General features: G+C 33.4%; 1 protein-coding gene and 1 non-coding gene across 2 annotated transcripts; one reads left to right on the top strand and one right to left on the bottom strand.

The window, feature by feature from the left end:
* Positions 1-1,388: 1,388 nt before the first annotated feature.
* On the bottom strand, positions 1,389-15,594 carry LOC116161540 (collagen alpha-1(IX) chain-like). Its single transcript, XM_031474929.1, has 4 exons — positions 15,276-15,594; positions 4,967-5,025; positions 3,012-3,216; positions 1,389-1,428 (listed from the first exon to the last, which is right to left on the bottom strand). The coding sequence occupies exons 1-4, from the start codon at positions 15,305-15,307 to the stop codon at positions 1,389-1,391; spliced, it is 336 nt and encodes a 111-aa protein (XP_031330789.1). The 5' UTR covers positions 15,308-15,594.
* On the top strand, positions 1,752-1,824 carry Trnak-cuu. The gene has a single exon. It is a non-coding gene; the product is annotated as a tRNA-Lys (tRNA).
* Positions 15,595-17,345: the final 1,751 nt, after the last annotated feature.

Raw genomic sequence — 17,345 nt, 5'->3', positions numbered from 1 at the left:
TGTACCTAGTCAGAGACTTGCTATAACTAGACTGCGCTTAACGTATCTAAGGTGTTGTCGACACCGTATGCAACACACAATGCACCGCGGGGCAAAAATCGCTGAGATGATATGCAATATAATGAAATAAGCTGTTATTTTAGATGTTCCGTTCATTAATCATTCTCGTGATTAGCTCGAATTAGTGAACAGATAAATTTCTGTTGAGAATAAACCAATAAACTTAGGTTAGCCTATCAACATGTACTCTGTCGATAAATTTTTAAATAATATGCTGATTTTCAACGGATAAAAGTTTAAAGGGCCAATGGATCAGAGCCATTCGAAGAGAAAAATGTACTCCCACCATAGTGCATTTGCGGGGAATGAAGCCGATTTTAGAAAGGTACCTACGAAGGTGTTAAGCAAACAATAATGCAATACCGAGCGTTTTCGACTTTCCCATTCACTTAAAATAACGTAGAACTATTATTCGACATCCTTTACCAGCAAGACAACGGCAATATCTATTTGCCTATTAGGTATAGACGTAACTAAGTACTTACTGGTACTAAGTATATTTCAGGTTTTGTTACAAGAAAAATAGCTAAGTCTGTTAAATGTTCCATATGTACGGATGCGATATTCGCATCAGAGAGTCATTCAAAGCTTTTAACTAGAAAAAATCGTGGAGGATTGTTGCACGTATCAAGCGATGCATTAAAAATTTGCCAAATTGCTGAAAATGTGTTTAGGTTTTTCATTCAATCCACACCACACCGCGTTGTAAACAAAATGGTTATCAGCAGTCTAAGAAAAATAAATAACAGTTAACAGCCCATTTGGGTTTTTGGATAGGCATATATTGAATCAAAATCCGCTAAATAATCATATCTTACTACTTACATCTTTAGTTTTAAGAGTATATTTTACCATACGTGTTCACCACCAAAATACACATATAAATCAAATTAGGACTAGAGTAAGGCAGTTATACCTATACCAATTTAGTTCAAATAAAATACCAATAAATTCGATTAACACAGTTAACAGCTATATGTTATCTTTTTTTGCTACTAAAATTTAGAATAAACATGGCTAAAGCAAGCTGCAGAACGTACGTCTGCCCCGCGCTGAACAGTTGGTTGCCTATCCTATCTTGACAACAGGCGTTTATAGTAAACTCTACGTTACGCGCGGTCTAGTTATAACAAGTCTGTACCTAGTGCATATAAATCGGTTGGCTCCATACGTGGGACAGAATGAATGTGAGGAACATCTAGAAGAGGAAAATGTGATGCAAGTGAGACCACCACAGTTCACTTTCGCGGAATGTATGGCACATAATGTGGAACCTTGGAACGCAAAGAGCACGCTTTGGTGTTGGACTACGATGAAATCCAAAACGCTTAGCTGATGATGGTGAGCGTGGTCAATACGCATAGATATCTGAAATCGAGCATAAAATGCATGGTAATTTAGGCTCAAAACCAAATGAAAGGAAAATACTCTCAAACATAGTAATAGGTATAATCGTAGGTATGTATCCCCTGTTATACACTTAGGTAGGTACTTTAACAATTCATAGGTACCAATTTACGGTTATGGCTCGAGTATTGTTAAGAAAAAGATTAGTGAGCGAATACAAATAGCGTAAAAGATGTGGTTTTTGTATCTAAAAATTAACATAATTTATTGTTTAATAAAAATTATTAATTAATTATAAAATGGATTTCTATTAATATATCATTCCTACGAGCGGTGTATTAACAGCCCGGCTAGCTCAGTCGGTAGAGCATGAGACTCTTAATCTCAGGGTCGTGGGTTCGAGCCCCACGTTGGGCGAATTTTTTTAAATTATACAATGCGCACAATAACAATCGTGCCAAAAAGTTACAAGTTTCTGCATGGATTTGGTTCTTTACATTTTTTGCGCAGTGTTTCTAGCAAATGAAGCTTACAGTTTTACTGACTGTCGAATGGGCATTAAACTCGTTTCCTCGAGTTATTTTTGAACTACATGTGTTCGTTAATGGTAATGTTAATGGTAATGTTAATGGTCATTAGTTTTTTTAGGAAAACGTCCACACGTATTATTTCAATGCTCAAAAAATGAATTTCACGCAATTTTGGCGGCCACCTGCATTGTGACCAAATGATCTAGAAAGCATACTAATCTGTATTCTGCCACCTCAGAAATGCGGCAAGTCCGTATAGTGACGGCATATCATCACAGACTTTCAAAATTTTTTATTTCACAGTAAACACAGATGGAAAAAAACACAAAATGAGGCCTTCCCAAAAGATCTGGTATAAACATCAATCTCTAGATCAATCTACATCTACGTTGATAAGGGTGAACAGATATAAAACAAATGTAAAACAGATATAAGATCTGTGGTTTTGATTTGCTCGTAAAGTTTACCTATTTTCATTAATATTATTTCTGTAATTCAATAAAACCGTTTTTTGTCTCTTACTTTACTGCGCCATATCATTGAATAAAAAATAAGTTTATTCAATGGCTATATGACATCCTACATCATTCATTATGGTTAGGCTTCGGTACTGCCATTTATTAATCCAACATACCATTCACGTTGATGTCAATTGAAAATATTTTGATTAATTACACGATCTTAGAATACCAAAATGGAATAAAAATGTTAAAATACTTAATTTCTTATTTTAATTGTCGCATGTCATGATTTCATTTATCACTTGACATAAACACCATCACAAAATCTAAATTTTTGGTGCATAAATAATTTATTATCTACCGAATAAGCTATTTGAATTAACTTTTAACAGCTTCATTAGATATAAAACGAGTATAATCACATTTTTATCCTTACCTTTATTCGGGATCTTAAATGAAAGCCCTCAAACTACACTGTGCAAACCATGTCAAACAATTTGTCATTGGTCCATCACTTAGCGTTTGCGCAAACTTTAAACTAAATAGTCTCCATAACAAAATTTAGTGCCATTTCCCAATTTTTGGGCGTTTACATAGTCAGTACAGTACTCACCTTGTAGGAACAGTTAAATTAGCTTCTTTATCTAGTCTATACGCCGTTTGCATCCTATGGGAACCTCGCACTCTCGTTACACCAGGATATTGCGTTTCAGGAATGTCTAATCGAAATCGACTAATAAAATCGTAACCTTGCAAATCGTCGTCTCCGGCTTTAAAGTCTGCACATGGTTGTCCTTGTTCTTCTTCTGATGATAATTCTAAAAAAAATTAATTTTTGTTAGCGCACCAAAACAAAATAAAGTATCCTTTCCTTACCACTACTGTACATAGGTAAATGAGCAATCTATTGAAAAGTTTGCCAATACCTAAGCACCGTAAACTAACTACGGTATCCTGAATCAGTAGAAAATGCGGTTTTCGGTGGAATTAAAAAGGAAGAGGTTACTTAAAAAATTCGATACGCTTGCAAATAACGTATCGCACTTCATGTGGCTTTACATTAAGAAGGTCCTAGAGGAAGACTTGAAATTTAATCACCGCATTTTTTTTTAATTTGCGAGGAACAGTTCGGTTGAAAAAAATCCAGGGTTAACACGACTGAATAGTGTTAAAGGCATAGGCACAACTAGACTTCAACTTGGGGGGGGGGGGGGGGGGGGGGGGTGTTACATCGCGGTGTATATTATGAAGCCCATTCCAAAACAGCATCCAATTTTTATACCTCTTTTCCCATTTCACTAACCTGAACATTTTCTGAATTCTGAGCATCACACTCATATTATTAACATTACCAAACGTAATTTTATCAAATTATTTCTATATATAAAAGAGAAATATTCGAGAAACGGTCTTGAGCCATTGTTGTTCTTAACCAGCTCATAACTTTTCGCATAGCCGAAAATTACCTTTCACATGTTACTGAAGAAACTGGCAATATGATTGCAGCTTGAAACAATTTATATACATTGGGATACGTTTGTCGGCATGAAATTGCCTTCAGATTCGAATAGTTGACCTCTTGCTTTTTGTTCTTCATGATGTTCGTAGCAATCAACATTTAAGTACGCAAACAGTAAGTTGGTATCAATTTTCAGTTCTACTTCTTGAGAGTAGTGATCAATGAAATATTTGCATCCATTATAGTCCAAATTGAAGAAACTATCCACAGCCTTTGCCATTTGAAGACTTTCTTCGGAAAAACGTTTCTTCATGTAGCCAACTGTTTCATCTAGCTAGAACTCTGTTATATACATTGCTGCGCTAGTGATCACAGCTTGGGTAGCAAGCGAGTTCAAAAATAAAATACAGGTTTTCAGGGCAAATAAGTACAGCTGCATACACGAATTATGATTAGTCGCATGGCGCGGGGGGGGGGTAATTTCGGTTTTTGGGGGCCTTACGTTCCTAGCCGCCGCCCCCCCCCCCCACCCTAGTTGCGCCTCTGGTTCAGGATCAGCCGAATCGAATATCCGGCCCTGACGTGCAAATTTTAGTACTTCCTATATAGGAGTATAATATAGGACAGGTTATGGAAAAGTTCAAACTGAAACTTCCTTTTTTTTAGAATTGAAGAAGGGCACGATGTTAGGTAAATACTATTTGTCAACATTTGGACTGTGGCAGTGTGTCAATTGCAAAAAATTGAGAGCAATTTACGTACGCGTAAAGCACTGTGTAATCAAGAAATCGAACAAAATAATAATAATACAACAAAAATTAAGACCAGTTCTAAATATAGATTAGATTATTAATTATACAATTAACAGTCTATTAATACTTGGATATGCAATGAGTGTATTCGTTATTTATACATACGATAAGTGGCTGCATTTATAACGACAGATGTTTAGATCGTATATTATTCAATTATCACGTTCGTATTACACACATCGTGAGCCGCACTGATTTTCTGTTGATTTATTACCCTCATTAACTCATAAATTACTGTAGGGCATAATTTATATTTTCTTTCGTGTTTTATATTCACAAAAATTAAAGAATACTTACGTCCTACAACTGATCGTAAAATTTGAAGCCATAGTAAAATCTTCATAAGCTGTCTCCAACTAAAACAAAAAAAATCATTAAATCTTGTAAAATTTCCACACAAATGAAATATAAAATAGAAAAATCTTTGAACTGTGAGAAGCCAAGTTGACCATTGCATCCATCCCCGAAACCATGTGCACTATTTATTTATTATTTATAATGGGGTTCCAAATTCTTTTAAGTTATTAAGTCCAAACGGTTCAGAAAACACATGAAAGCATTTATTTGTGAATATTTTGTAAATCGCCCAGGCTATAAACACCACACACCATCGTGAACCCTTAATGATTGAGCGAAAGCATGTTGAGGACCCAGAACAACAGAGACAATAAACAAATAAATAAATAAATAAATAAATAAATAAATAAGTAAATAAATAAATAAATAAATAAATAAATAAATAAATAAATAAATAAATAAATAAATAAATAAATAAATAAATAAATAAATAAATAAATAAATAAATAATTAAATGCTTCACTAATGAAATAATTTGCATTAGATAAGCAGCATTGACCCAAATATTTTGGACGGTGATCCTATCCACTTCCGACGCTTCACTTCTAAGATAGATATTCTCCTCCAGATCTACCACCTCTATTTGTGCGGACTTCACTGTGAAAATTCCTTGTAGACAAATAAGAAAACATTATTTTCAGACGCCATACAGATAGATTAATAGACCTATACACCGACAACCGACAAATATAATTACATTTAATGGCTGTGGGGGAATAAGCCAACATTTCGAGTGTCTTCATTTAATTTTAGTATGTAAAAGCTAATGTGTAAAATTTCCAGCATTCGTATTTTTTTGGCTGCACTTTATTGGTCGACTAATCTATAAGGCGCAAGCCTGCTGCCATGCTAAACAAGACGAAAGTACTCGGCAGATTTTACCACTATAAGATCTGACATCTGCCATTGTCAACAATAACGCATTTCTTATATTTGGAAATACACTAATAAGAAACGTGCATTTTCGTACATTAGCTTCATAACGAATTATATTTCAAGACGTGTATCTGGCATTGGGCGCACAAAACAGGGACAAGTCCGACGGTGAAACCTAATTCTCGCACGTAATCTCTTTTCACTTATGCCCAAGACCTGTAGGGTGAAGATCACCTAAGGACGCACAGTTTGAGAGTTGAGATCATTCAAGCTTGCATCATTGTGTACTTATAATAAAGACCTTGCACGCAGAATGTGCACATCTAATGAGTAGAGTGTGCACAATGTGAAACTTGAAATTCTCCATCGCTTTCATACAGAATTTGGTACATTTTTGAGACTTCTGGTACACAAAACAGGTACAATTTCGATCGTGAGACCCAATTCTAAAATGTACCTCAATTCAATTACGCCCTGGTGCGTGGCGAGGAACATAACCAGGGTGCACAGTTCGAAAGTTGAGATACTCATTAACATTTCAGGATTGCACGTGGCTTAAAGCCCTAGAAAACTGGCATAATTCAAACCCAATTCTAAACGGTACCTACTTGCTTCACTTTAGCCAAAGACTTCGTGCAGGGCAAAAGTTTCGACTGATCACTCATATCGTACCTTTTTAAAACACAAAATCAAAGGACTACGTATCCTACAGTAAAATGTTTTCGATATTTTCTTAAAAAAGTGATTTTCCTTACGAAATATTAATAAAAATTATATGTTAAAACGACTTGTCACCGAATGCGAGAAGTTACATTGAATAATCAAGGACGTTCCATTTTTCCTTGCTATTTCTAATTTAAAGTGCTCCAATTGATCCATTCAAGTACATACGTATGTATATTTCGCCTATAATATTCGCTGCCGTAAACATCTTAGAAACTTATATGTCGAAAAAAGAAGAAATTTCACATGCTGTTTTCGGTCACTTACTGATAAGACTGGCGCATCTCAATTTACCTGCTTTCAGTGTAATTTAGGATTCGGGTAGAGTAACGTCTTATAGTTTCTTATAGTCTGTGTTTTTAGCGCATTTCCACAAAAATAAAAAAAATGCGCTATTGTGGCCACTTTGTCCGTCCGTCCGTCCGTCCGTCCGTCCGTCCGTCCGTCCGTCCGCTAACTTTGCGACGCTACTAGTTTTTTTATCTTAAGAGCTATTGTTCTACTTTTTTCGCTATTTGGTTCGTTATGGTGTCGAGTCTTGTACCAAGGAAGGAATTTTTTCTGTACCGCTTACAAAAAAATTATTGTAAAAAAAACAAAAAACCGTTTTTTTACATGTTCCATAATTTTACACTTATGCCGTTTATTAACGATCCTAGAGATCGTTTATAATTTTGCATTGCTATCTGTCGCCTGCCGGTTGGTCTCTCCGTCTGTTCCTTTGTCTGTCTGTCCATCTATCTGTCCGTGTGAACGATAACTTAGTTTAGAAATGTTCGATCGCTTTTACATCTCCGTTAGTTATGAACTGAATTGCATGAAATTCAATATGGGCATAGCTTTAGCCATATAATACGCAATGCCAAAAGTTGAATCGAATCGACTCAAAATTCACAGTGCCCTTTTCGCATCTCGACCATTTATAAACCGAATTGCAAACTTTTTTACTTATAAAAGTATTTGAATGAAATTTGATCCATAGGCACTTGGAATAAAGGAAAATCAAACGCCAATTTCAAAATTTGGTTTTGCGCATGCGCAGTGCCAACTTTTTTTATTTATGGAAGAATTTAAACGAAATTTGATACATAAGCACTTCGAATAAAGGAAAATCAAACGCCAATTTCAAAATTTTGTTTTGCGCATGCGCAGTGCCAACTTTTTTATTTATGGAAGAATTTAAACGAAATTTGATACATAAGCACTTCGAATAAAGGGAAATCAAACGCCAATTTCAAAATTTGGTTTTGCGCATGCGCAGTGCCAACTTTTTTATTTATGGAAGAATTTAAACGAAATTTGATACAGAAGCACTTCGAATAAAGGAAAATCAAACGCCAATTTCAAAATTTGGTTTTGCGCATGCGCAGTGCCAACTTTTTTATTTATGGAAGAATTTAAATGAAATGTGATACCTAGGCACTTGGAATAAAGGAAAATCTAGCGCCAGTTTCAAAATTTTATTTTGCGCATGCGCCGTGCCAACTTTTTTATCTATGGAACTATTTAAGTGAAATTTGCTACTTAGGCGCTTGGAACAAAGGAAAATCTAACATTAGTTTTAAAATTTAGGTTTGCGCATGCGCAGTTCCAACTTTCTCATTTAGAAAAGCATTGAATGAAATTCTTCTCATAAACTGAAATTGAAGTAGCACGTCAACAATGGATTGCCCATGTGCAACGCTATCTTTCATATTTGTGGCGGGATTTTTACGATTTTAACAGAAGTTGCATCTTACAAATGGGAAATGAATGCAAGTGGAAATGCGCTTTATGTAAATCGTTTACGATTACTTTTTAACTTGTTTGTTTCGGTATGATCGTGCGTGAGTGTTCAAAATCTGAATTACGCGAGGAATTACGTCATTCTTGTAGAAAACGTATGTATTATCTTTTACATTGTTTAGAATCACTTGCTTTTTAGCGCATTTTTGCAAATTTATTTGTAAAAGATAGCTTTTAATCTCACTTTGGCCGGCTGGCTGGCTTATTTTATTTTATCAAAAATAAAAATTACTAAGTTCAGTTTTTGAAAAAATACTAAATATGACTTTATATTATCAACATATGGTATATAATCACAATTCACATTTGAAGTCAAGTCGTTGATGTAAATTAAAAATAACAGCGGACCAAGGGTTGTTCCTTGGGGAAACTCCGTGAGTCACTGGCAATTTCGTTGGTAACATATGTTATGTAACTAACAAATTGACTTCTGTTACTAATGCTAAAGTTATATATTCCCAGTTTACTAAGTAGAATATCGTGAGATAACAAATATATATAAGCCTCTCAAATAGGTACCTATTTTAACAAATTGAACGGAAATTAAAAGGAGTTTTGTAACCATTTTTATATATCGGAGTCACTCGTGTTATTAAGGCATTTAGGAAAGTATCTATTGCAAAGTACTTTACGAGTTATGTGCGAATTTTCAAAATACGGGACCAAATGGGGTTTAGGGCAGTGAATCCCGTCAATATAGGATAGGACGTAGGTATATTCAAGGTGGTAATGCATTGACGATATTAGTTACTAATTACTTAACTGATTTTTGACGTCGACTTATTAAACGAGTTAATTCACAACAAACCCTAGGACAAACTTTTAACACACTTTTTTGTATGTATGCATGCGTACAGGGTGTAAATCGAAAAGTGTTTTTCTTTTATCATAGTCCATGTTTATAATGTTTGTAAATTTTTTGAATTATTCAACACCTCTCTGGTAAAGAATAAAAGTATCTATCTAAAGTATCTATCATGGCTACTTAGACTAAAAACTCGTGAAAACAGATTCTTTATAATTAATTTTTACGCGTACAAAAAGAGGTAGAATAATCGTTTCACATTAATTACTTAGGTGCAGAATTTATATCTCTATAACTTTTATTTGAAGTATTTTTGCGTAAAATAATTAGGAAACGTTTGCGCAAAGAAAAAGTAATTTCCCATGTTAAATGTCACTTTTCCACTTTTCGATTTACACCCTGTACATAATAGTTTATTAGTGATGATATTATCCCGACAAGTATTTTCACACGTCATTGTTTCACAGGCATAAATGGACATTAATTAAAAAACCTATTTTCTTAGACAAATTACAATGAGGTAAAATGACAAAGGACAAAATAAATATACTTACCTACATTTAGACAACAAATATAAACATCTCCACAAATAGACCTAGCAATCTAAGTCATTGAAACTATTGTTGAAAAATTCGTTTAGTGAGTAGAATGCTAGACATTTTAAATATTCCTTTACAATAGGGATTGATAGTAAATCTAAGTTTTCAGTTTTCGTGGGTAATGCATTATAAAACTTCATCCCATAATGTGATACGCCATTCTTTGTTTTATTGAGCCTATGAAAAGTTATGTAAATGTGTTCTTTGATCCTTGTATTATATGTATTTTTTGACATAAAAAATAGAGAACAACCGTAAATATTAGTATTACATCTGTGGTATTACCATTGTTTAAAAGTATTTAAACAATGGTATTACCTACAGTACATATAGTGCAACAATACAACCAGAACAGAATGTAATAATAACTTCGAATACTTAGATCCGTACGACTGCAAAAAGTATTCCTCAGAAAGGAAGAATTCGGAGTTCATTAACCTTGATAACAATTTGCTAATTGTAACATAGATAATATATTAAAATTTATGGCCATTTTAGTTTATTGTCATGCAACATTAAGAAAGGTTAAAAATATGCGATCATATCATTAGAGATATACATCGTCGGCGTCATATACAATTCATCAAACTAAAATAATCGTTGTATTTTCAATTTTTAACAAGAAATAATTAGTCAGATGAAATCATGCCTAAGAAAAATTACATAACTGAATATAATTCAGTTTGATAAACATAAATATATAGGTCATTTATTATCGCTTGATATTTAGAAATATTTTCATTAGGTCAAGAGTGGTCAAGACTTTTGAATAGAATATTAGTTATCATATCTATATTACGACCGTATTGACATTATTGATGCTCTTATTATGATACATTAAGCTAATTAAAGTCTCTACGTATATTATTTCGACATATAACCACTTGGAAATTCACATGGAAAAATGTCAAACAAATTATTTTCTAAATCTTTTGTTTAGAAGTACTAACCTGTAGAAACTCAATAAAGCTTATCTGTGCTTAGATAGATAAATTTACGTTCAAATGCATTATGGTTCTTAGAGTAATAAAAATGTTATTATTGATATCTTTTTATACTCAACGAATTAAAGAATTAGAGCAAATCATTCGTAGTGTTAGGCGCCAAATATTAAATTTGTAATATTTTTCACGACGATATGCTCAATTGACTTTAAATAATTTCTTAATAATCTCATACGATTAATTTCCGCGTAATTACGGGATTAATATCAACACATGATATCCGGAAAGTTATCACCGGGTTGTTTTTACGTAATGTCGTCTGAGCTTGGCCTTAAAATAAAATATGAATAATATGTATATGCATTTCAAATTATATATATTAAAATTATAAATTTGAAGTTTCATAAGGAACCAAAAAAATTAAATTCTAGTTAAACATGAATTAGGTATTAGGTAGGTAGGTGGTAAAATGTAAATTAATTCATTTTTTATATCTTACAAAGATGGCAATATAATTTTGTGGATGTATAAATTAGGAAAAAATAAACTAGACAGATGGGAGGACAAAAGAGCACATATTTAAGTGATTTTTTTTGTTTTCATGGGTAGTCGCCGTCGTCTCCGTAGCCGTTGCGAGTGTTGCGACGTATCATAAGCAAATAAATATGAGTTGTCCAGGTTTATTGGCTTATTGCTCTGCAAAAATTTAATAGTGACTTACTGTCGGTACACAACATCTAAACCATTGAATAAGAAGTATAACTACATAGGAAAACCTGAAGTTGGTGTAAGATGTGTTGCATACACTGCAAAGTGGTTAATTACCACAAATATTGAAGGATATTTGGCCTCGGGCAGTAAATAATGACTATTTTAAACAGGGAAATCAATTATACTTAGGGGTCCTTTGTTTTCCTTGTTTATCAGAGTTGAACGGTGTTGTCATATTTACCAGATCCTTATATGGAGGTAGGTAAAGTTTGATTGCTTATTATGTAAAGATAATGGTCCTTAGAACAGTTCTTGTTGTTTTCTTATTAGATTAAACTACATTTTTTACTTTATTTATTGTTCCTTATGATCTTACATTTCAGATCGATCCTCCCTTACATAATATTGTTATTGGCATTGAATAAAAGCTTATTGAATATTTTAATCTAGTTTATTCAAACTCAAAGCGCTTGCCAAAAATCTGGCAACGTTGAAATTTTAAAGAAGTAAAGAAATCTGTGGTTCACTTTCCCCCACAACAGAGGGACGACAGAATCCTGGGCAGAATTTCTTATTTCATCAGTTAACACGGGCGTTATACTTCTTTAAGGTGCTTATTCAATGATCTAAACTAAATCTGATGGCTCTTGAATATATCTATGTGTTGAACACATCGGTGGACGGGCGAACACCCTTTTTTACATTCCCTCAATATTTTGCTCCGTAGCATTTTACCTTTTGCTTTGTCCTTCCCATCCTTTATCTTCTTTTATATCTTCTAGCGCCGACCTGTCTCATTGAATTCTTGGGATGAGCGTTGAATTTGTTTCCAAACAATATATGTCCCTGCTGTACTGTCAGACATTCTCTCTAAAATTTCTAATGAACGCAGTCTTCTCTTTTTTATAATCTCTAGGATACTGTTTTCATAATAGTTCTAGTGTAATTTTTGTTGGTTGTTTTTTCGTAATAGTCTTGTAACGAAGCACTCGGGTTATGTACCGGAATTTATGAACACACCGTACATATATGGCCGCTACCCGCTTGATTGATGGTATCTAGAGGCGCTTCGTTACGAAAAGTGTTGTTCCGGAATTATTTATTTGTAGGAGTTGAAGACAGAAGGTACCTGCTTTAATTAGTGGAGCCACCCGATAAGGGAAACGAGACCTTCTAAACAGCGTACAAACTTATTTAAATTTTGTTTCTCAGTTTTTTTGTAATAAAACCGGGCACAATTTTTATAGGTTGTACACAGAAAAATAAGGTCTTTCGAATAGCTTAAAAAACATTTTTATTTGTTACTCAGTTGTAAACGTTGACTAACAAGACAAAACGCAAACGGGTAAACGTCATCTTTAAACGCTACTGACTTGTAAAACTGACAGCCGCCGTGTAAAAATTTTACAAGTTAGTAATCTAGTAATTTCATTGGCCAGAATTAATGCGAAGTCTCTGTTACATGGATAATATGATATTTTAGACATTTCTTCGAGATCAAGTTAAGAACTAATTATTTACGTTTACAAATGAGTAACAAATAAAATATTGTACATTATACGCCAGGTAATAGTTTTTACTGGCTCTAGGAGATGACAGGCTCGCCTGACGGCTCGCCAGTCAACTTCTCCTATCGCCAGTAAAATCTCACTTACCTGGTTAATAATGTAAAATACTATAGGTTGCTATTTGAAAAACAAAAGTTCGATGCCGTTGCGGCGCTCGAAAATGTTTTATCAAAAATCCGGCTCGTTAGTTTTCGTTTCAGTATGCTTAATATACATGTCCAAAATTTGAACAAAATTCGTCGAGCCGTTACCTCGAAAAATTGCCAACTGACGCACGTACGAACCTACGCACATACCTACAGACGGAAAAATGTTGTTCTTTAAAAGTTGCTTAAAATGATCTAAAACGTCGACATTTGATGAAATGTCCAAAAAACGGTGATCACAATAGCCACCTACCTCAAGCTAGAAGCTATAATGATAAATATCATTTGAAGCAGTGCATTGGATAACAGTCTCGCTGGATATCACAACCATCCGCCATCGTAAAGAACCGGTCACTTAATTTAGGCATTTTACCTAAATAGTGATCCTCTGTTTTGGTTCACACGAATTCTAAGAATAAATCTTGTCCCATTGAACTTTTTGCTTCTTTGAAATATGTAATTTGCGAATGTTTAACTCGACCTGATTTGGCAAAGACAAAAGTGCATACCCCTAACCATTCTATACATTAACTGAATAATTATCATAGCGACCTAATTTTTATAACCATGAACGTTATTGTTATTAGATTTTATAGGAAATCCCATTTAAGAGGTTTGTTTATGCGTGCAGATGCTCTACATTCGTTAATTCATATACAATCATCATCACTTAAACTCAGATTTGCTATTTCAATATCTGAATTCCATGTGTAAACGTAATTTGTACCGACAGAAAAAATCTGCTTTAACGATATACACATAGAAAATGTGATGAGAAGAGTGCGAAATGTGTGTACATTACAGAAATTTAGAACTGTTAAATAGATACGGAAGAAGACAATAAATTAGGTTACATCGTCAAACCGAATTTGATCAAATCAATTTAAATAGATTATTACCACGACCACAACTGTTACTTAAGTAACAGGACACTTAGTCAAATATTTGCTTAGCTTATTAATGGAGCACATTTCTAAAGATGTAACCAAACTACCTACATCATTGTATGTGTTAATAACACATTTAGTATGCATAACTTGGAACTGTTGTTGATATCATCCAAATACACTTAACAAAATGCCATATCCAAATTTATCCCTGACTTAAATATACGAATTTGATGGGTTTAATAAGACAAACATATTCAATCCGTTTATTTCAGCGTCACGCGTCAAAGTAATGATGGTGTACTAAGTATTGTGAAAATTACGAAAAAGGATGTACGACTGAAAAGTTCACCAACCCAAAAATGCGTATTGGGTTGGGGTAGGGCGAAAAACAATATTTTGATGGTGCTCCAATTCGTTATATTAATTCTATTTATGAGCATTGTCAACTAGACACGTGCTAAAATTGGTACAAAAAATTAATTCAGATTCACTGTGCCCACAGAAGAGATCAAATGTTATCATTAATTATTACATACAAATTTAGGTTAGGATACATCGAAATTGTAATTCTAACAGCTAATGTTCACCAATTAATCAAGTAAATTAATTTTCTTATTAATTATATTTCTTTACGGTGAGCGTTTTGCGAGAATTGGGGGTACATATTGAAGAAAATCTGCACTCCTTGAGGTTAATCTCAGATGTAGATAACCTCTCTAAGTAATAATGTACCACATTCATTAATAAAATTGTGCAAATCGTTCCGGAGATGCCCACATATAAAATTAATTCGCCTAAACTAATTACATGCAGGTATTTTATTTGTGCAAGAATGATCTAATACGCCTACTTCAAATTAATCTTATGATAAATAAGTAATTTTTCCAGTACTGTTTCATATACGAAATGTTTAGGTTCACTTTTGGCCACTTTAACGGCTCTTCTTTTTATTTGAATAAAACCATTACTGTCACCGTTTCCAAAAGTTAATCACTTAATTTACACACTGCAATTCGGGCATAAATTTTACCGAACACAATTTTAAAATATAAAATTTTTCATCGATCGATTACTTTTAAGTTAGGTAATGCAAGAGAAAAATTAATCACAATGAGTACCTAACTATTTTCTCATTACCTTTATCAACGGCAGTAATTAATTAAGCGTAAGAACTAGTTTAACAAGAAATAAGTGCAACTTACCTTCCTAATTCTCTAAATTTCAAAGTCCCCATAACGTCTTATTACAAAATTATTAACTTCACTAAACACAAAATGATTTTTTGTTAATTTACCCTACTTCAGACATTTCATAACTATACGTTCAATTAAGTTCTATAAACAATGTTTGTATAATCTGCTCTAAATTTAATTTGTAATTGATACTGAAGTCGAAATTCTCATATCTTAAGTTTGTATGAAGTACATACATGAAATAAGTACTACACTTCGCGAAATATGTAAATATCGTGTATGTCACTCCGAGGTCTAACGACGACTACGCACCATATCTTAGCGCCATTACTACCCAATTCTTGAATATTATCAACAAAATGAATCAGGTTATTATAAATTAAATTAAATGATATTGGACGTCAGATGTAAAGTTTAATCAATGCAATTAATTAACGATTCAACTGTTTCAACTGTGACACAATTCAATGTGTATTTTAATTTATGGTGGTGGTTAGAGTAAGAATATGTCTATTGATAGGTGTTAAACATATTGGCACGTTTTTAATTTATGAGTAAACAAAGTAACGTACCACACAAAGAAAGTGATGCCACTTTAACGTAGAAGAAAGAGTGACTTTTAGGAAGTAGACTAACAATGGAAAGAATTTATTGTCTTATGCAAAGAACTTAATGGGCGCCCACCAATTTTTGATTGTATTTGCCTAGAAAAGTAGGTGGTCAATATTGAATAGAGACATTTTAAAGCTGAAATCCTCGAAGACTAAATAGGAAACGTTTCATCTGAAATATGCGTAATTTAATGCTAATTTAAAGGTATACTTATTTATTATACTGCAAATATTTCATGTAAGCCTCCTTACTCAGGTGATAATTGCTCGTATTGATTGGTAGAGTAATTTTGTGTTAACTTTGTGAAAGCAGTTGTTACCCTATCAATTAGATACGGAAGTATTAGTTATAATAACAACCATTTTAAAAAGCTTCTTATGATATTTAGGTCGGCAGTAAACTGTTTAGAAAAAAAACCGCAAACGATTTGGACATACTTTTTTGAGCCTCGAAGTTAGGCATCGAGATGAATCTAAAATTAACAAACACCTTTGCCATATTACGTCACCAGTTTACCTATATTCAATATAAAATTCACATAAAAGAAGGACATCTAGCACCTATAAAGAGATCATTTCATATGGCTGGTTCAATAAAGATTAGTTGTTTACATCAAACAATAACGATATTTTGGGTACCTCTAATAAAGTCAATTTAAATGGACAATGCTTCTATACGGGGGGGCAAATCCAAAACAAATTTTTAAACGAACCCAAGACTGGTGAAAAGTTCAGGTTTTTGTGCCACTTATTGATGAATAAATTTGTTGTCCTCTGCTAAAACATAGTTGACATCAGAAAGATAAATTAAATGGCCTATCAGAGTAGTTTATATACAGATTTTGAAATGTTTATTGCTAAACAAAACAACGGGCACGGCAACTTGAGGTAATATCAAAGCCGTAAATTTAAAATATTTCAAGTACACGCGGATATAAAATGGCTTTTTACGCATCTAGTGCCGTTCCTAGTAGCTGATTAATTGTTTCGATCTGAAAAGTTATAAATGACATTAATAAAATGTTAGATGTTACCACTATTTGTTATGGTGAAAGTATGTTATTCACAAGTTTCTGATGCGAGGTTGACACTGTGGTTGATACCACTGAGTTCTTTATGTCTTGTTGCATGTGATACTACAGATAAGTCAATGGTACCACCATACTATAACCATGTCATACGGTAAAAATGTATCACAGATGCGATATCTATGTATAAGTTGTGTGTACATTAAATAGGTTTCGATGAAACGAAATTTAGATCAAAATTATAATTTCCATCGATTTGTTTACGCCTACTATAGTGTGACAAAAACTAAGATGAGTTCACTATTATTTCTAATTTGGTAATGCAAAACATCTATTAGTTATGTGTACCTATATCTACATGCGACTGTCCGTCATGTAATTAATAGGTTTTCAAAAAACTGATGTTACATCAGTAATAGGTTTCTCGCACGTATCGCTTT

Source organism: Photinus pyralis, unplaced genomic scaffold (assembly GCF_008802855.1).
Source record: "Photinus pyralis isolate 1611_PpyrPB1 unplaced genomic scaffold, Ppyr1.3 Ppyr1.4_LG1, whole genome shotgun sequence".
Classification (NCBI taxonomy): Eukaryota; Metazoa; Arthropoda; class Insecta; order Coleoptera; family Lampyridae; genus Photinus; species Photinus pyralis.
Note: the sequence above shows the minus strand (reverse complement) of the source record. Positions and strands in the feature narration are given on the sequence as shown.

Bases quoted from the DNA above. Each gene is read 5' to 3' on its own strand.
- LOC116161540 (XM_031474929.1), bottom strand. From the start codon at position 15,307: ATGGGGACTTTGAAATTTAGAGAATTAGGAAG. The intron at 3,217-4,966 runs GTAAGTATTCTT...AATTTTTTTTAG, and splicing joins TTTACGATCAGTTGTAGGAC to AATTATCATCAGAAGAAGAA. The intron at 1,429-3,011 runs GTGAGTACTGTA...GCTCGATTTCAG, and splicing joins AATTTAACTGTTCCTACAAG to ATATCTATGCGTATTGACCA.